The 16,983-nt window shown below is 36.0% G+C and overlaps 1 protein-coding gene across 1 annotated transcript in view; it reads left to right on the plus strand.

Moving 5' to 3' along the window:
• The window catches only part of PCDH15 (protocadherin related 15), a 1,410,242-nt gene that overhangs the window by 849,545 nt on the left and 543,714 nt on the right, over positions 1-16,983 (plus strand). Inside the window, exon 18 of the mRNA XM_063435339.1 lies at positions 7,983-8,111. Coding sequence (XP_063291409.1) covers positions 7,983-8,111 — 129 coding nt within the window. The remainder of the gene's footprint in view (positions 1-7,982; positions 8,112-16,983) is intronic.

Raw genomic sequence — 16,983 nt, forward strand, 5'->3', positions numbered from 1 at the left:
GGACAAAATAGAAACACCCAAGGCCTGTCCTCTAGAGAGACTTAGGTGCGAGCGTTTCCCGGGCGGTTAGAACAGTTCGAGAGTAAATGACCCTTGGCTCCACAATACATACACAAACCCTCTCTTCTCCTGTGCTGTCTTTCCTCCTCAGAGAGGCGGGTATACCCTATCTGCATAGGTTCAGTAAGCAAAGATATCGTGGAGTCAGGACTTGGAAAAGCAGGAGCTAACCTAAAAGAAGGTCTCTGGTTCCTCTCTCGAGTGTTCTGTCTCTCTCTTAGACGTTCATCTATACGAGAGATGAACGAAATTAAATCCTCTAAATTCTCAGGGAGTTCTCTGGTAGAAACCTCATCAAGGATTACATCAGATAGGCCATTCAAAAATACATCCATATACGCCTGCTCATTCCACTTGATTTCTGCCGCCAGAGACCTGAACTCTAGTGCATAATCCACAAGTGTTCGGTTCTCCTGTCTCAGGCGCAACAGTAATCTGGCTGCATTAACCTTTCTACCTGGAGGGTCAAATGTTCTTCTAAAAGCAGCTACAAATGCGTTATAGTTATAAACTAATGGGTTATCGTTCTCCCATAGTGGGTTGGCCCATCTCAGAGCTTTCTCAATGAGTAGGGTGATAATAAATCCTACTTTTGCCCTATCTGTAGGATAAGAGCGAGGTTGCAATTCAAAGTGGATACTAATTTGGTTTAAAAAACCACGACACTTCTCAGGAGCCCCACCATAGCGTACTGGGGGGGTAATGCGAGAAGAAGCACCCACTGTGGCTACCTCTAGACCTGAACAGACAGGAGAAACAGGGGTATTACGTATCTCCTCTGGTGGGTTATTGGCACAAGCTAATAGAGCCTGTAGCGCAAGCGCCATCTGATCCATTCTGTGATCCATGGCTTCAAACCTAGGATCAGGAGCAGCCAGCTGACTGTTTGTACTTGCAGGATCCATTGGCCCTGTCGTAATGTCAGGATCGGGACAGGGATCCAACACGCAGAGTACAAACAGTAGCCAGATACGTATACCGGACCTTAGAATGGCCGGACTAACGTAAGTAGTACAGTATAGAATGGTCAAAGACAAGCCGAGGTCGAGGGTAACAGAAGACAGGTAAGCGAGAGACAAGCTGAATCAAGGGTAACAGAGATAAGCAGAGTAAGGTAAACAAGCCGGGTCAAAACCAAAAGGGAAAATAGAATACACAAGCACTGAGTGACTAGAACAAGCTAGAACCACGACAGGGCAATGAGCTAATGAAAGAAGCTCTGTTAAATACCCTGTTCAGAGCAGTAACCACGCCTCCAAGGTGTCCTGATTGGTCCTGCAGCCATTGACTGACAGGTTGTTCCGGGGGAGTGTCCTGATGACTACTTCCTGCCTAGATGCTGTAAAAGGCAGTCACTCCCTCGCGGCCGGCCTAGCATGACCGGATAGACCGCGGGGAAGGGAGCCATCAGACCGTCTGGCTGGAGGAACAGCTAAGTCTCTACCTCTTTCGGAGGTAGAGACCACAGGTACCCTGACACTTATAGGAAAGCAGTGTGTTTGGCTGACATCATCAATTCTGATGATGTCAGCCAAGGAGGCAGATCAGAGCCAGGGCCACACATATGCTAAATAAAATAAAGTTATCATGAGTTAAGAGGAAATGGACTAGAGAGTATAACATATAAACTAAGTTAAAAAAAAATGACAGTTGCATGATTTGGGTTGCCATACCCATGGTTTCCTGAACATAGATAATGTATCCATGCTGAAGGGGAGCAAAAAAGCACTACTTGTAGTATAAAGAGTTCATATGGTATTGGGTTAAAATCAGTTGCCTAATAACTGAGGGATCACAAAAAAGCTACCTTGATTAAATAATTGTTTTAATTGTTGTAGTGTATACATGTATCTGTGTCAAGGAACACACCATGGATTTACCAAGCCTATTTGAATAATGTAAAGGTCTTTGTTTTTAAAAATAAATAAATGGATGATTAAAGAGCAGATATAAAAATTCATTAGAAGTCACATCATAAAGGTGAACTGTCAATTCCTAGAAATGTTTATATTGTTTCATTGTATCCTAATTGTATCCTATAGCTACACTATACTGTCAGGAATATAAGCATGTATTCCTGACATTATTGTACTGGAATTGCAGTTTAGTTTTCTGGTCCCACTCTCGGTGAAGATTAAAAGTTTAAAACTTGACTTTTTTCCAACAACATACCATTCTCTCTGTGACTGCTCCCACCTGGTCCCACCTCCATGGCTGAGATAATCAGATCATCAATCATGATGATCTCAGCGTATCCAATGCTTTCCCATAGGAAAGCATTTGGATAGCTATTGTGCATGTGCGGCAAAATGCCGCCACTGCGCCAATGAGTATTGCCTTCTAGAGATGCATTGAGTCAGTGAATCTCTATGGGGAGTGTTGATCACCTCTATGCAGAGTGTGGAGATGCTGAATGACAGTGCTGCACACTGTGCAGCACTGGACTAGAAAACACCTTTAGTGGCTGTCTAAGTTACTGCCACTAGAGATGCCACTAGGCAGCAATGTAATCACTGCCTTTTCTCTTAAAAAGCTGTGTTTACAATGCTAACATTGCTAACTATTGTTTCCCTTTAACAAATAGATTCCTGAGGGGTCTAAAAATATACATATAGGAACATGTAGCACACAATGAAATTAATTCCTTTAGCTTGATCTCCATTCCAGTACTGATCTTAACCCACAGAGAAACTAATTTCACTCCCTGGTCTCCCCTCTTTTCTCAGATTTCCATATAGTTTGTAAAAAACCTGTACCCCTCCCCACCTCCCCCACCTGTAATGGAATGCAAGATGCTCAGAAATCAAATGTGTGCACTTAAACCTATATGAGTCATGAATAAACTGGCACTGATCTTTGCTAACTTAATTATTTTATATTTACTATTCACACAGCTTGTATGATCCACAGAATTCAGTAAATCTGAATTACTGTGATTTAGTGTTTATGGATTCATAGTCCTTGCACTTATAAAATGTTTGGTTTTGATTTCTGTCCATATATAATATTTCCAGCAACTGATTTTCTTGTTGTTAAAATAATACACTCTGCAATAATTAATTTTGAATTTAATTCCATTTTTAAAATAGCTGTAAGCCCTGTTCCAATTTATGAATAGGTTACACCTTTAATAGTTAAAGTCTTGTGGGAAAAAAAAAGAATCCTATGAGAATCGGTTCTCTGCTTTGAAACCTCAAAGGTTCTTATTATGCTTTGAAACTATCGAGTTCTTGTCTTGTTCCCCGTGGACTTGCCTGACTGCTTACAGCAAATTTTCAATTACATTGCATATTTTTCTAGCCACCACATTTTGCACATGTCATGGTATATCACTGGAAGCTAAAACTGTTCAAGCCACTTCTAAAAGTCTTAATTTACTAGGATTAAAAAAAGTCCTTAGAAAAAAAAAAAAAAAAGTAGAGGTTCAATACAGCACCATTTATATAAGTATAAAACAGCTATTACTGTCATGCAGATTTTCATAGAATAAACTGCATTAGACGAATATGTCATCATGGCTTATCCTAACGACATTTAATAAATTGTTCATGTTTTTATATCTCTCATTGTAATGCCACCTGTGAAGTATTTGCTTGTTTATTATAAAGATAGATTAACATTTGTGCACAGACCATATTTAACAATGCAAAATTGAATTTTTAGGCAAAATGGTGAATTCCCAGCAATATAATTTTTCTGCAGAGTGCTTAAAATGTAACCATTTGCCCATGTATATAGATAAATATTATTATAAGTGTACTCTGCCAAAATATATCAGACAGTTTTAATGGGTAAACGCATGCTAAGGTGTATATACACATAATAAAAAGGGGGAGGGTGGAGCATTATCTGTATAGGCCAAATCAGTTTAACAAAAACAAAGAAAAAACAATAGGTATTGAGGTGGGGCACTATACTTTTATTTTGGAACCTGTGCTGTAGGTCAAAAAGCTATGCTCCAAGGAATCCACAATTTGAAAATGTCATCATTTTTTTATTGATCCAACATGCAGAATGTGAAAGATAATAGATGTATGTAAACGTATTATGGTCCCTATAGTAACCGGGCTTTACATTTGTTGGATAGAGAATGGTCAGGGACAAGCCAAGTCAGGGAAACCAGAAATCAGGGAAGCGAGGAACAATAGTCGAGTTAGGGAATACAGAATGGAGAATAGTTTGAATAACTGAGATCAATATACCAGAATATACACAGAAAATAAAAGCACTATTGGAAACTAGAATCAGAACCACAACAGGGCCTCTCCTACCATTTAAGATGGCAGAATAAACCGATGTCACATCATGACGACCAAGTGCTGAAGTGACAGAAGTTGGTCATTGGTGATTCCAGTGTACATAAAAAAAAATCATATTATCTAGGGGACCAGAAATACAGTTAACCAAGGTTGCTAATGTATAGAGTGCTTATGTAAGAGTATGAGCATGTGTGTATGTGCTACCTTTTGTGGCCAAAAAGAGATGATAGAGAACCAATACAGGAACTGTCCACTTAATCGACAACAAAAGCAAAATAAATAATATCTAATCATGGTTATTGATCTGTACTTCAAGAGATAAGTTGTTTGTATTTTGCAGGGAATGTTACATTGTGAAATAAGCAGTGTTTACTCGCTAAATAGTCAAAACCTTTGTCCCAATATATACCCGGTGTGTAAGAATATAAAAATTCAGCAGGAAGACTTAATATCATGTACTTTATTAGATCTGCTAGGCTGCAAACCTCCCAGTTGATAAATATTTGCAAATACACATTTCTAGAGTGTGATGAAGAGTAGCACTGCATAATAAGAGGGAGATGATTTAAATTATTTGAGAATGTGTATGCACTAGACTCTGAAATCCTTGTTTAAATGAAATATCTTAACTTTATCCATCAGTACACTAGAGTGCCAAGTCAGAAAAATCCATGTTTGTCAAAGCAAGAGATTGTCTGTTTCAATAGATAGTGAGTTCAGAAATATGTTAGTCTGCCATAGAGCAGCATTTTAAAGGGGCAGTAAATATAAATGAAATGCTTCACTGCCAAATCTATTTAAGTTCAGTGCAAATGTACTTTGAAGGGTTCTATTTGGGATTTCATGTATGACATCAATGTAAAGTGCACATGAATTGAACTCTGACCGAAAGCTACCTCTAGACTCTGGATTGCTATTCTTAGAAAAATAACATGCAGCTTAATTTTATTTTATCAGTAACTTTTCAGAAAAATCAACACAAGAAAATATAAAGCAATATACATTTAACACTCATTTAAGTGTGTTCTGATGACAGGTTCACCTTTAAAACAAGTATAGCACTCGTCTATAAAGTGCTCTATTGACAGAAAATGTATAGAATAAATACACTACACAGTTAAAAACAACCTTAACCCACAATAACGGTGATGAAGCTCACCTTTTTATGAACATGTGACAACATGCAAGGAAAACTGTATTGAAGACAAATGACTGACACTTAAAGGAAGCTTTCAAGGTCCAAATGGCTTTTATTCAGTGTATTTAAAATACCAAAGAAGACTGGCAAACAGACTCTTCCATTATAAATGCCCAACTCCTATCGGTTTCCAAATACGAATCACCTAGAGAATGTTGCCCATAGCTCCAACTATGGTCCTTTATTTGATAATGCAGACATGATGGTCTTGATTTACTATTGATGAATACGCTTTCCAGATAATATAATATATTTTGATTAACTTTTAAAGCAATTTATTTTCAACACAAGAAAATAACAAAAAATATATCCTATATAAAAAAATATCAAAATATTACAAAATTAAAACATTATTCATAATATTAAATCATTTTATAAGTGTATCCAAAAATTTTATATCATTTGGATAGCATATCCAAAATATATTAAATCAAGGCCTGTATAAAAGTCGAGAGATCTATAAGGAAATATTGCTTTTCTTCTAATATTAGTCACTTATATCATCCAAGACATGTATTATCTTGACTTAGATGTGTTAGCCATTTGGAACAAAATAGGACATCACATGAAACAAGGCTTTTTAATGTAGATTTGCAGATGTTCACTTATATAAGATTGAGGGTAAAATCTCTTGCACGCATTTTTATTTGTTGGCTCATATAAGGTTTATCTGATTGTAATATCACAAATGCATGATTACTCATAATAGCATTTCTAGGTAAAACTGCCCTCCTAGAGCAATTTCTTTGCAATGTATGCTTCTATTTAAGTAAATGTTATTTTAAACATCTATTTTAAAATTATTTTGCTTGTTTTACACCTAGATTTGGCATTTTAGGATGCAATTTTAAATGCAGAAGTTTGAGTGTGTGTAGCAGAAGTCTATTGTTGATAACAGCAATATTAACATGTTCTAAAGAAGTAAAAATCACTTTGAAGAGCAGTTGTTTCATTCCTCTGAAGTAGCCAGCAGGATATAACATGAAAAAAGATTGATCTCAGCTTGCGGCAATTTGCGAGCAAAAATGATTTCAACCTGCAGCAGCTTACATTTCCTATTCTGACATTAAACTTCTGTCAGATGCACAGATGTGTTTCATTGCAGGTAATCCCCCATCAAAACCCTTGTAGGTGATAACAGATAGTAATAGATGCGTCCTGCACATTTTAAATGTTTATTTTATCGCCACAAGCCAAAGAAAGCTGAGACATCGCACAGAAGTCCAAACCTTGTATATTCTAAATATTCTTTCAATAAACATATTGTACAGGCAAATTAGAGAATGTTGATACCTTTTGTTAATGGAATACACATTTGTAATTTCATCTTTGGCTAAAAGAAAACATTAGGTATGATGTTAAAGTGTGAATGCAATATTATGTTTGCTACATATTACAGCATTATGAGAAATATGATAATCAGGATTTATTAACGTAAGAGGAGACATGACAAAGGATTTACAAATTGTAGGCTAAATGGAAAAAAAAAACAGTTCAACTGGATTTCTAGCTCTACTAGCTTAACCTAAAGTTTACAATTTCCTTTTTTATAAATTCCTCAATTTAAGGTTCATAGAATGCAGGGTAAAGCTTACCAGGAAAGGTCAAAGGATTAACATGTATAGCTAGGAGAAAAGACAAGAGAGGGGATATGATAGAAACATTTAAATACATAAAGGGAATAAACACAGTAAAGGAGGAGACTATATTTATATTTAAAAGAAGAAAAACTACCACAACGAGAGGACATCGTCTTAAATTAGAGGGACAAAGGTTTAAAATTAATATAAGGGAGTATTACACAGTGAGGGAGTGTAAGCAAGGTGTGGGATAGGTATAAGGATATGCTAGATATAAGATATGGTCAGGGACTAATGAAAGTATTTGAAAATTGGGCAGACTAGATGGGCGAAATTGGTCTTATCACATGTTAATATTCTTACCATTCACTTTGGAGATTACCACAAATGCATTATGTAATACAGGATGATTTATTTATAAATAACAACCTTTGTACACAAATTAATTGCAACACACAATACTTCATATATTTTGAACACACAATTCTTTGAGTTTTAAATATAAAAAAGAATGGCAGGCAAAAATCAAAAGTAGATATTTTGCCATGTTGTTATTCCTGTGTCTCAAGGCAAGTGTATAATGACATCATGGCGCTGAACTAAAATATTTTGCTTTGAGCTCTATAATGTTATTCAGAAGAACACAACTACTATATGCTATCTTTGTAATGTCTATCAAAGCTTTACTTTTGTGTTTTGAATGGCATAGTACTTGACAGCTTTTTAAGCAAGACTGCTTAGAAAATGCTCTAAGCACTCATGTGAAGAAAAAAAAAGTAAAGTACACTTTACTAAAGAAATGTAAACAGCATGCATCACAATTTATCCATTTTAGTTCTTGTGAAAAATGCACTTCAAGCTTTAAAACTATTAATTTTTTTGCAGACCTCAACTGCTACTGTTAATGTACAGGTAACGGATGTGAATGACAATGACCCCGTGTTTGATCTCTACTTGCCACGAAATCTTTCAGTCCAAGAGGAAGAAGTAAATGCTTTTGTGGGTCAAGTTAGGGTGAGTGCTCATCATTTAAATGCTGTACTTGTTGTATTAATATATTGTGTGTCCTTGTGAGAGCCATGTGCTCCCATAAACATGTGTTTCTTAATAAATGCAGTATCTTTAGATAAGGCAATATATAGTATGTATACCCAAGAAGTTTTATTATTATTATTGACTTATTGCACCAACTGCAACATTTTATTATGTTCAAAGATTGAGTGGTATATAAGAATGTTTACTATTGTGCTACTGTTCATCCTTATTCAAGGAAATCCACATTGAAAATACAAATTTCACCAAGATTAAAGTATATTCTATAGCATTCCTATAATTATGTGCAAGGAATATCATAACTTTAAGTGGATCAGCAACCCAATAATGTTTCATGGTTTTATGAATATTCATTCTATATGGATGTTGGATTATCTTTTCCAAATAATGTATACAATTCCATTGTATGTCTTGGTTCTCAAGAAGTAACATTGAAAATAAATGTGTGCATTCGGCACTGTTGAGCAAATATGGATAAAGCAGCACCCGAAATTTCCACTTTCCAACTAGCAGCAACTAGTAAAAATTATTTTCTGGTGAGTAGAAACTCAACCCTGGTGAGCTTGTAATGGACCCTGCTGCAGTTGCAGATAAATTTGAGGCCTGTTTAGTAGCCTAGGATATTTTGAGCATTGGATATAGGATTTTACCACTCAAAGCACAACAAGGTACATCTCTGAAATAAATAGCCCTTTATTAATAATTGAAAAATCTTGCAACGGGAATAGAATAGACCTGTCTCATTGCGTTATCTGTCCCTTCTCTTCTGCAACCAGAGACCACCACCACCATGAATCAGGTCAAGAAGATGTGCTCTGTTCAAGAAGATGTGCTCTGTATACATCATCTGCTTACTCCCTTTAGGAAGGTGCTGATTTTTCTGACATCTCCATCAATAGTGTCTTTACAAAAATACGTATGGCTCACTGGTCAGTTCTCTCAAAGTGCACAGATCCTTGGATTCTTTCAGTATGGCCTGTAATTAAAAGATATATCACTCCTGTTTATGGAGGCGAGTCTTTCCAAATACGCTACAAAGAGCAGAATGGTTAGCATCCAAGTACGCAACATTAAACTTATGGTGACACAACCTAAATAGTATAATAGTGCTAGGTAACATTTTATTGTACTTTTACATTTCCTACTTTTCACTTCACAAAAGTGTGGGCAGGGGATCAAGATAACAATTAATAAAACTTAGTACACCTTGGAATACAGATAAATGCTAATTCTCCAGCTTAAACATTCAGATATTGCCAATAATATTCTTACAGCAATGGAAATGGAGAAGGTCTTACTGCCAGAGAGAGAATCCGTTACAGTGCTCTAAAATGTAGAATTTATTCATATTATGTAAGAAACCGCTGAATAAAATGTAACAAAGCCAAAATAACATTTATGGTTTAATTTTAAATGTATTCTTTGCTGTCCTCAAATAAATAAGTAAAGCTACTATAATGGAGAAAGCTTTTTCTACCATACTGTCTGAAGTTTACTACATTCAACGGGGTAGGAGGTGAGTATATATCACCATTCCATTTAGTTAACTTAATTCTCTAGAAGGCAATAACCTTTTTCCTAGAAAAAAAAACAATTTATCTAGTTCTTTTTTTTGTTTTCTAGTATTGTTTTCTAGTATTGTAAATTATTTGAAACAGTTTAATTTAGATTTTTTCTTTCCTCTTTTAAGTATACATTTGTTTTGGGAAGCTGTACCTCTCTAAAAAAAATGCTATTGACTAAGATAATTAAATGGACACTTTTTGGGGGGTACAAATATGTAATTAAACATGTAAAAAAAATATATATATATTTTCGATATCTTTAAAATTTAAAGATTTCTAGAGTATTTTTTATCTATACCCGTGGTAGGTAAAGTTGGAAAGAATATTTCAAACTTGCTGTGACAAAAGCTAAAACAAATGGATAATCTGTTAAAAAGCTTTGTATGATACACTCAAACCATAACAGCAAAGCCCGTGGGAAATATTATTTTGTGTGCTGCTGCTGCATTTCCAAATTTAAGCAGTTTAAATGATAGATTGGGTTTTATAACCACCATGTACTATGTACAGAATAGGGGAAACAGCGCAAAAAGAAAAAAATTAATATAAAGATGATGTATAAGAGGCAGCAAACCTGAAGTAGGGCTCCCTCTAGGCCCTACTGACAAATAGAACAGATACAATACAAAGAGAAAGATTGCGCCAAGTAACAAACTATGTAAATAGATACTGGGAAAAAAATTCCACAGATTGTTGATTATCTTCCTGGCAAGTTATGCACTAGAACTTTCTTTCTGCTATTCTATTGGGATTTTTGATTATCATCACTGTTGTGGACTATAATATAAGGTTACTATGTTGTTTTAAAGGTTACTATGTTGTTTTGTTATCTATCTATATAACATGAAACTACTTTTGAAAGGAGTGCTATTACTTTTATCCAATATGTGCCAAAGGATGTTTGCTCCAATTCTAATCACATTTAGACAATTCATACTGAATGTATCTCTCTATTTTTTTCTCTCCTGATGTGAAATGTGACATGAGAAATAATCAGTTTAAATATTTAAAGCCTCAATAAAGTATATGATATCACCACTGTGATGTCATTTATTATTGACTAAACCAAGTCAAATGCATATGCAAAAAATTTCTGATAAAGAAAAATACATGTGACTTGCAAGTTAAGTGCTTTGGAGGATGTAATCATGGACTTAGGGCTCCTTAATCATTTGAGCACTGAGCTTATTTTTAAATTGATATATTTAACATGATGCTTACTGCAGTATAACAATATTGAAATATAATAAATGAATAGATGCATTCAAATTCTAGTTGCTTTATAAGACGAATATCAACTTTAATGTCAAATGACAATATCCCTTTTGAGACATGTTGTGTAGGTACTTTGATATTTGCTTTGAATAGAAGTGCAAAGTGTTTACTTAAACTGAAAAGTAATGTATGTCTTGTAGCCACATATTACTAAACATACATGGTTTACCATGAAGTGCAAAGTGTTTACTTAAACTGAAAAGTAATGTATGTCTTGTAGCCACATATTACTAAACATACATGGTTTACCATGATCTTCGAGGTGAAATGTTAAATGTATAGTGTTTACCCAATTATTATCTCCAGAAGTATGATGGTTTTTAAATATATTCACAAAAAAATAAGGTATAAATGTTATACCAAACAAGTGGAGCGCTTTGAACAGTAGAGGGATTCACTCACCCCTTTAGTACAGTGACAGTCTTGAAAAACTTGAATGTACATATAAAAGGGAACAAGAAAACAGTGCAGACGGTGCAGACGGTTTCCCAAAATAGACAATTTATGGTAATAAATTACTGAAACCACTCACATGGACAGGAGCCTATGTAATATTGGCTCCGTAAAAGGATCCTTTATGCTCTTTGGGCAGCAAACACCCCTTATCCCAGGTAGTATCCCTCCAGGAATATACAATGAGAAAGAAAGCAACTGTGTAGAATCCCGGCTCTGAGGTTGATAAACAATGTGCTATTTTAGGGGGGAATAGCACTCTCCCCAAGGGAGTTCTTGATGGCTAGAAAGGACTTTGGACTGAAGTATAAAATAATAATATATACATTTATTGACAGTGCAGTAAAAACAAAATAAATACGTACTAGAAAGTAAAAAATCCAATAAAAGTCCAATTAAAAGTCCAGAATAATCAGCTAAACGCGTTCACTCTATGAGCTTCCTCAGTAGCTGTACTCTACTGTTCAAAGCGCTCCACTTGTTTGGTATAACATTTATACCTTCTTTTTTGTACATTTGTCTTTTATTGTGGGTAAGGGATATTCCACTTTTAGTGTTGAGCAGCTTTTACTTTTCGGGCACTATAAAGTAACACTCTCTATCTCTTTTTAGAGATGTTTTTTATATTGTTTTTAAATGTATATTTATTTATTAAAATCAAAGTGGGATGAGTGAGGAGAGGAATCTGTTTCTAATGCTTTACTTACAACATTTATCAAAGTGTTACATTCTAAAAGGCAGTGCATAAATATAAAAAAGATTTACCAGTGAGTTCCATGGTGACTACCCCACTTTTGTATATTATACCATTTTTCAAAAGACAATATTTTGATACATTTCATCTATGTAATTGTGTACATGTGTAATATTGAAGATTAGCACAAAAGAGACCACCACTCTAAATAATAATACTAATATTCTCAGTTAGAATTAGTTACAATAGCATATTGCAACTTAATTGGAAGTAACTACCGTATTTTTCGCTCCATAAGACGCACTTTTTTTCCCCCCAAAAGTGAGGGGAAATGTCTGTGCGTCTTATGGAGCGAATATGAAGCTTTACTTACCTGTCTTGCAGCGTTGGCCGGCAGCACAGGGCGCACCGCGGTAGTGGAACTTGAATTTCATGTTCCGGTTTCCGGCGGGACTGAAAGGAAGTGTGCACAAGCTGAGTGCGCACTTCCTTTCAGTCCCGCCGGAAACCGGAACATGAAATTCAAGTTCCACTACCGCGGTGCGCCCTGTGCTGCCGGCCAACGCTGCAAGACAGGTAAGTAATTATGGGACAAGGGGAGGGGGACAGTATGGGAGAGAAGAATATGGGAAGGGGGATGAAGTCTATGGGGGGTGGGGGGGTGGATGAAGTCTATGGGGAGGGGGGGAATGAAGTCTATGGGGAGGTGGGGATGAAGTCTATGGGGAGGGGGGGATGAAGTCTATGGGGAGGGGGGGGATGAAGTCTATGGGGAGGGGGGGATGAAGTCTATGGGGAGGGGGGGGATGAAGTCTATGGGGAGGGGTGGGATGAAGTCTATGGGGAGGGGGGGATGAAGTCTATGGGGAGAGGGGGAGATGAAGTCTATGGGGAGAGGGGGGAGATGAAGTCTATGGGGAGAGGGGGGAGATGAAGTCTATGGGGAGGGGGTGGATGAAGTCTATGGGGAGGGGGTGGATGAAGTCTATGGGGAGGGGGTGGATGAAGTCTATGGGGAGGGGGTGGATGAAGACTATGGGGAGGGGGTGGATGAAGACTATGGGGAGGGGGTGGATGAAGACTATGGGGAGGGGGTGGGTGAAGACTATGGGGAGGGGGTGGGTGAAGTCTATGGGGAGGGGGTGGGTGAAGTCTATGGGGAGGGGGTGGGTGAAGTCTATGGGGAGGGGGTGGGTGAAGTCTATGGGGAGGGGGTGGGTGAAGTCTATGGGGAGGGGGTGGGTGAAGACTATGGGAGAGAGGAGAAGACTATGGGAGGGGGGACACTATGGGACAGGGGAGAAAAAAAATATTCTGTACAAACTGTCCCATAGTAAGAAACACTATGGGACAGTTTGTTCAGAATATTTTTTTTTCTGGGTTTCTTCCTCTAAAAACTAGGTGCGTCTTATGGTGAGGTGCGTCTTATGGAGCGAAAAATACGGTAATTCTGTCACTCTCTATTTGCTCATTTATTTCTATTTTTGTGAAAATAATCATAAATTACTAAGGACTCTTTTAGTAATAAGTAAAAAAAAAACAAGAAGAAAAAGAAGAAGAAAAAAAACTACTCTTTCAATAGTTGGGATAATGTGTTTTTTTTCTTTTTCTAAATGTGTAATAGCAATTTTGCTTTTAGACCAGATTTCTTTATGAATATGCATTCATTTCATTGTGTACTTGTTTGATCTAAGGGTTATGTTTTTGGACTACCTTTAGCAGGAATGAAAGGCCTTAATGGGAAAAAAAAGTTAAGAGATTAAGGGGTATTTGCAAGTACCAATATACAAACACGCACTTAGTCCACAATGTGGGTAAGTGCCAATCTGGAAATGAGGTAAGTATCCTGTCATATATAGTAAATACTCCTTATATATAAAGACATAGAGCAGGGTACAGAACAGTGAAAAACATATATATAAATATATATCCACTAGCCTTATTAGGCTACTCTAATTTCAAATGAATAACTATACACAGGGTTATATCTTAACCTGTATGATGCTTAGAGTCAGAAGGCGTTATTGTGCAGGCCTATTAGTATAAAGTATTCAAGGAATCAATCAGTTACCCCTACTAAAATATTAATAAAGGAAACCAGGGTTGAGATGGTTAAATTGTATCTGTGCATAGGAGAGTAATTGAAATTTAACCAGTACACTGCTGGCAAGTATTGCTTAGATCCCCTATATAATACAAAATAGGAGATAATATATCAAAAGAATGGTAAGCAATAGATAAGTATGCATACCAATAAACAGCAATAAGGTAGAGTAGTTAGGAAAGAAATAGCAGTAGACCTCTCTCCCTGATAATCTAACTAACACAGATAAAGGAGTCATAAAAAATGAATAGTGAAATGTAAAAGATCATGTCTATATACACATAGACATCACCAAGTGGTGGGTGCAAAGTGATAAGTACCCAAAGCATAAAACACCCCTGTAGTCTTATAAGTCTAGTGGAGATATTGGAGTAGTCTTATAAAGCTAGGGGATATATATTTAGATCAAAGTACAGAACAGTGAAAAACTTGTATATAAGTCTTTTTATATATATATTAAGTATTTACTATATTTGATAGGATACTTACCTCATTTCTAGATTGGCACTTACCCACATTGTGTGGACTAAGTGAGCGTTTGTATATTGGTATTTGCAAAATAGGGTTAAGCCCTTAGACACACCTGGAAAGTCTTACTGGTGTTTCAGGTTCCAGAAAGCAGTTTTCCTGGAGCCTGGAAGTTTTCTCTGTCTCTGTTTTTGATGCATTTGCAAGTACTGTTTCATTTGTGAGATGGTAAGAGGTAGTTATAAAAGATTTCAGGTACCCGAAAAGCAATACATCCAAAGACCGGGATGACTTAGAACTTGTGGAACTTGTGTATCAGTTACAGGAGAAGGGGGGATTAAGGTGCAGATGCCAGGAAAATTAATAGACTAATGTGAAGATCTTAACGTAAATGTAAGTTAAAAGCTCAAGTAACATATTTTTAACCCCTTAAGGACACATGGCATGTGTGACATGTCATGATTCCCTTTTATTCCAGAAGTTTGGTCCTTAAAGGGTTAAACAATATGCAGATGTAATGCAAGTAATAACTGCAATGCCATTTTTTTAAAAATGCTGTGAGTTAATTACTTGCAGTGTCAAGTTTTGTTTGTTTACTCTAGTCTTTTTCTGCAACATTTATACATTCAGAATTGGTAATTGTAATAAGAATGCCGTGTGTTGTAGTTGCTGGAAAGAAGATAATGATTTTTAAAAGAACAGAAGCTGTGTGGAAAGACAAATTGGATAGGTTTCAAGTTCTTTTTTAATTTTACGTTCGTGTTCAATCTGTACAATAAAAATGAATGAGATTCCAAGCTGTTCTAATTTCGTAGCCAGTTTACCAAGACTGCACAACTCTTAAAAATGAAAACATGAATAGAAATTCTAATATGACTAAATAACAATAAGAACAATGATAATAAAGTGTGAAAATGTTTACACAACAAACAATAGCAAACTACGTGATGCACAAAGAGACAAGCCATATTATTATTTCTGTAACAGAGTTAACTGGTCTATTACTGTTTTATGCAACGTCTGTCTCTTTCGGCATTTGTGCTTACTTTTTTCAGGTCTCCAGGGTTTCCACTCCTGAATCCCTTTAAATCCTTTGTTGGTCATGGGCTCATTTCCATAAAACATAATCATATTTTTAATTTCAAAATGCAATAATTACTTACAATTAGCAGTGCAGTGTGCAAACAAAACTGTGCAAAACAAACAATGGCACACAGTGATGACATTAGCATAGATCATATCAATATACCAATAGAATACATGATAAACAAATAATATCTACACATAATAAAAAACTTTAGTAAATAATTTAACCCCTTAAGCCCGCATCAAATGTACAAGTTGTGATCCAAAAAAAAACGTAAACAAAACCTGGCATTTGCGCTATATGTCTGTCCAACCGTAATTCACCTCTTTCATATTAAATGAACCCACACTTGTTATATATAATTTTATTCAGGGGAAACAGGGCTTTCGTTTAACATTAAATATTTAGGCATGGAACATAATTTAATATGAAAAAAATATAAAAAAAAATGGGAGAAATAAGAATTTTTTAAATTGTTTTAGTTCTACGTGACATTTTAACTGTGAATGTCAAAATACTGTTTGCTTTTACTGCAATACAATACACATATTTGTATTCAGCGATGTCTCACGTGTAAAACAGTACACCCTATGTACAGGTTTTATAGTGTTTTGGGAAGTTACAGGGTCAAATATAGTGTGTTACGTATTTCAGTTTTTTCACATTGAAATTCGCCAGATTGGTTATGTGGCCTTTGAGACCATATGGTAGCCCAGGAATGAGAATTACCCCCATGATGGCATACCATTTGCAAAAGTAGACAACCCAAGGTATTGCAAATGGAGTATGTCCAGTCTTTTTTAGTAGCCACTTGGTCACAAACACTGGCCAAAGTTAGTGTTAATATTTGAAAATGCAAAAAACTAATTTGAACGCAAATTTTGGCCAGTGTTTGTGACTAAGTGGCTACTAACAAAAACTGAACATACCCTATTTGCAATACCCTGGGTTGTCTACTGTTGCAAATGGTATGCCATCATAGGGATCATTTTCATTCCTGGGCTACCATACAGTCTCAAAGGCAACCTGGCGAATTTTAATGTGAAAAAACTTGAAACGCAAACCTTATATTTGACTCTGTAACTTTTGAAAACACCATAAAACCTGTAAATGAGGGGTACTGTTATACTCAGCAGACTACGCTGAACACAAATATTAGTGTTTCAAAACAGTAAAATGTATCACAA

The sequence above is a fragment of the Pelobates fuscus genome, chromosome 10 (assembly GCF_036172605.1).
Source record: "Pelobates fuscus isolate aPelFus1 chromosome 10, aPelFus1.pri, whole genome shotgun sequence".
Classification (NCBI taxonomy): Eukaryota; Metazoa; Chordata; class Amphibia; order Anura; family Pelobatidae; genus Pelobates; species Pelobates fuscus.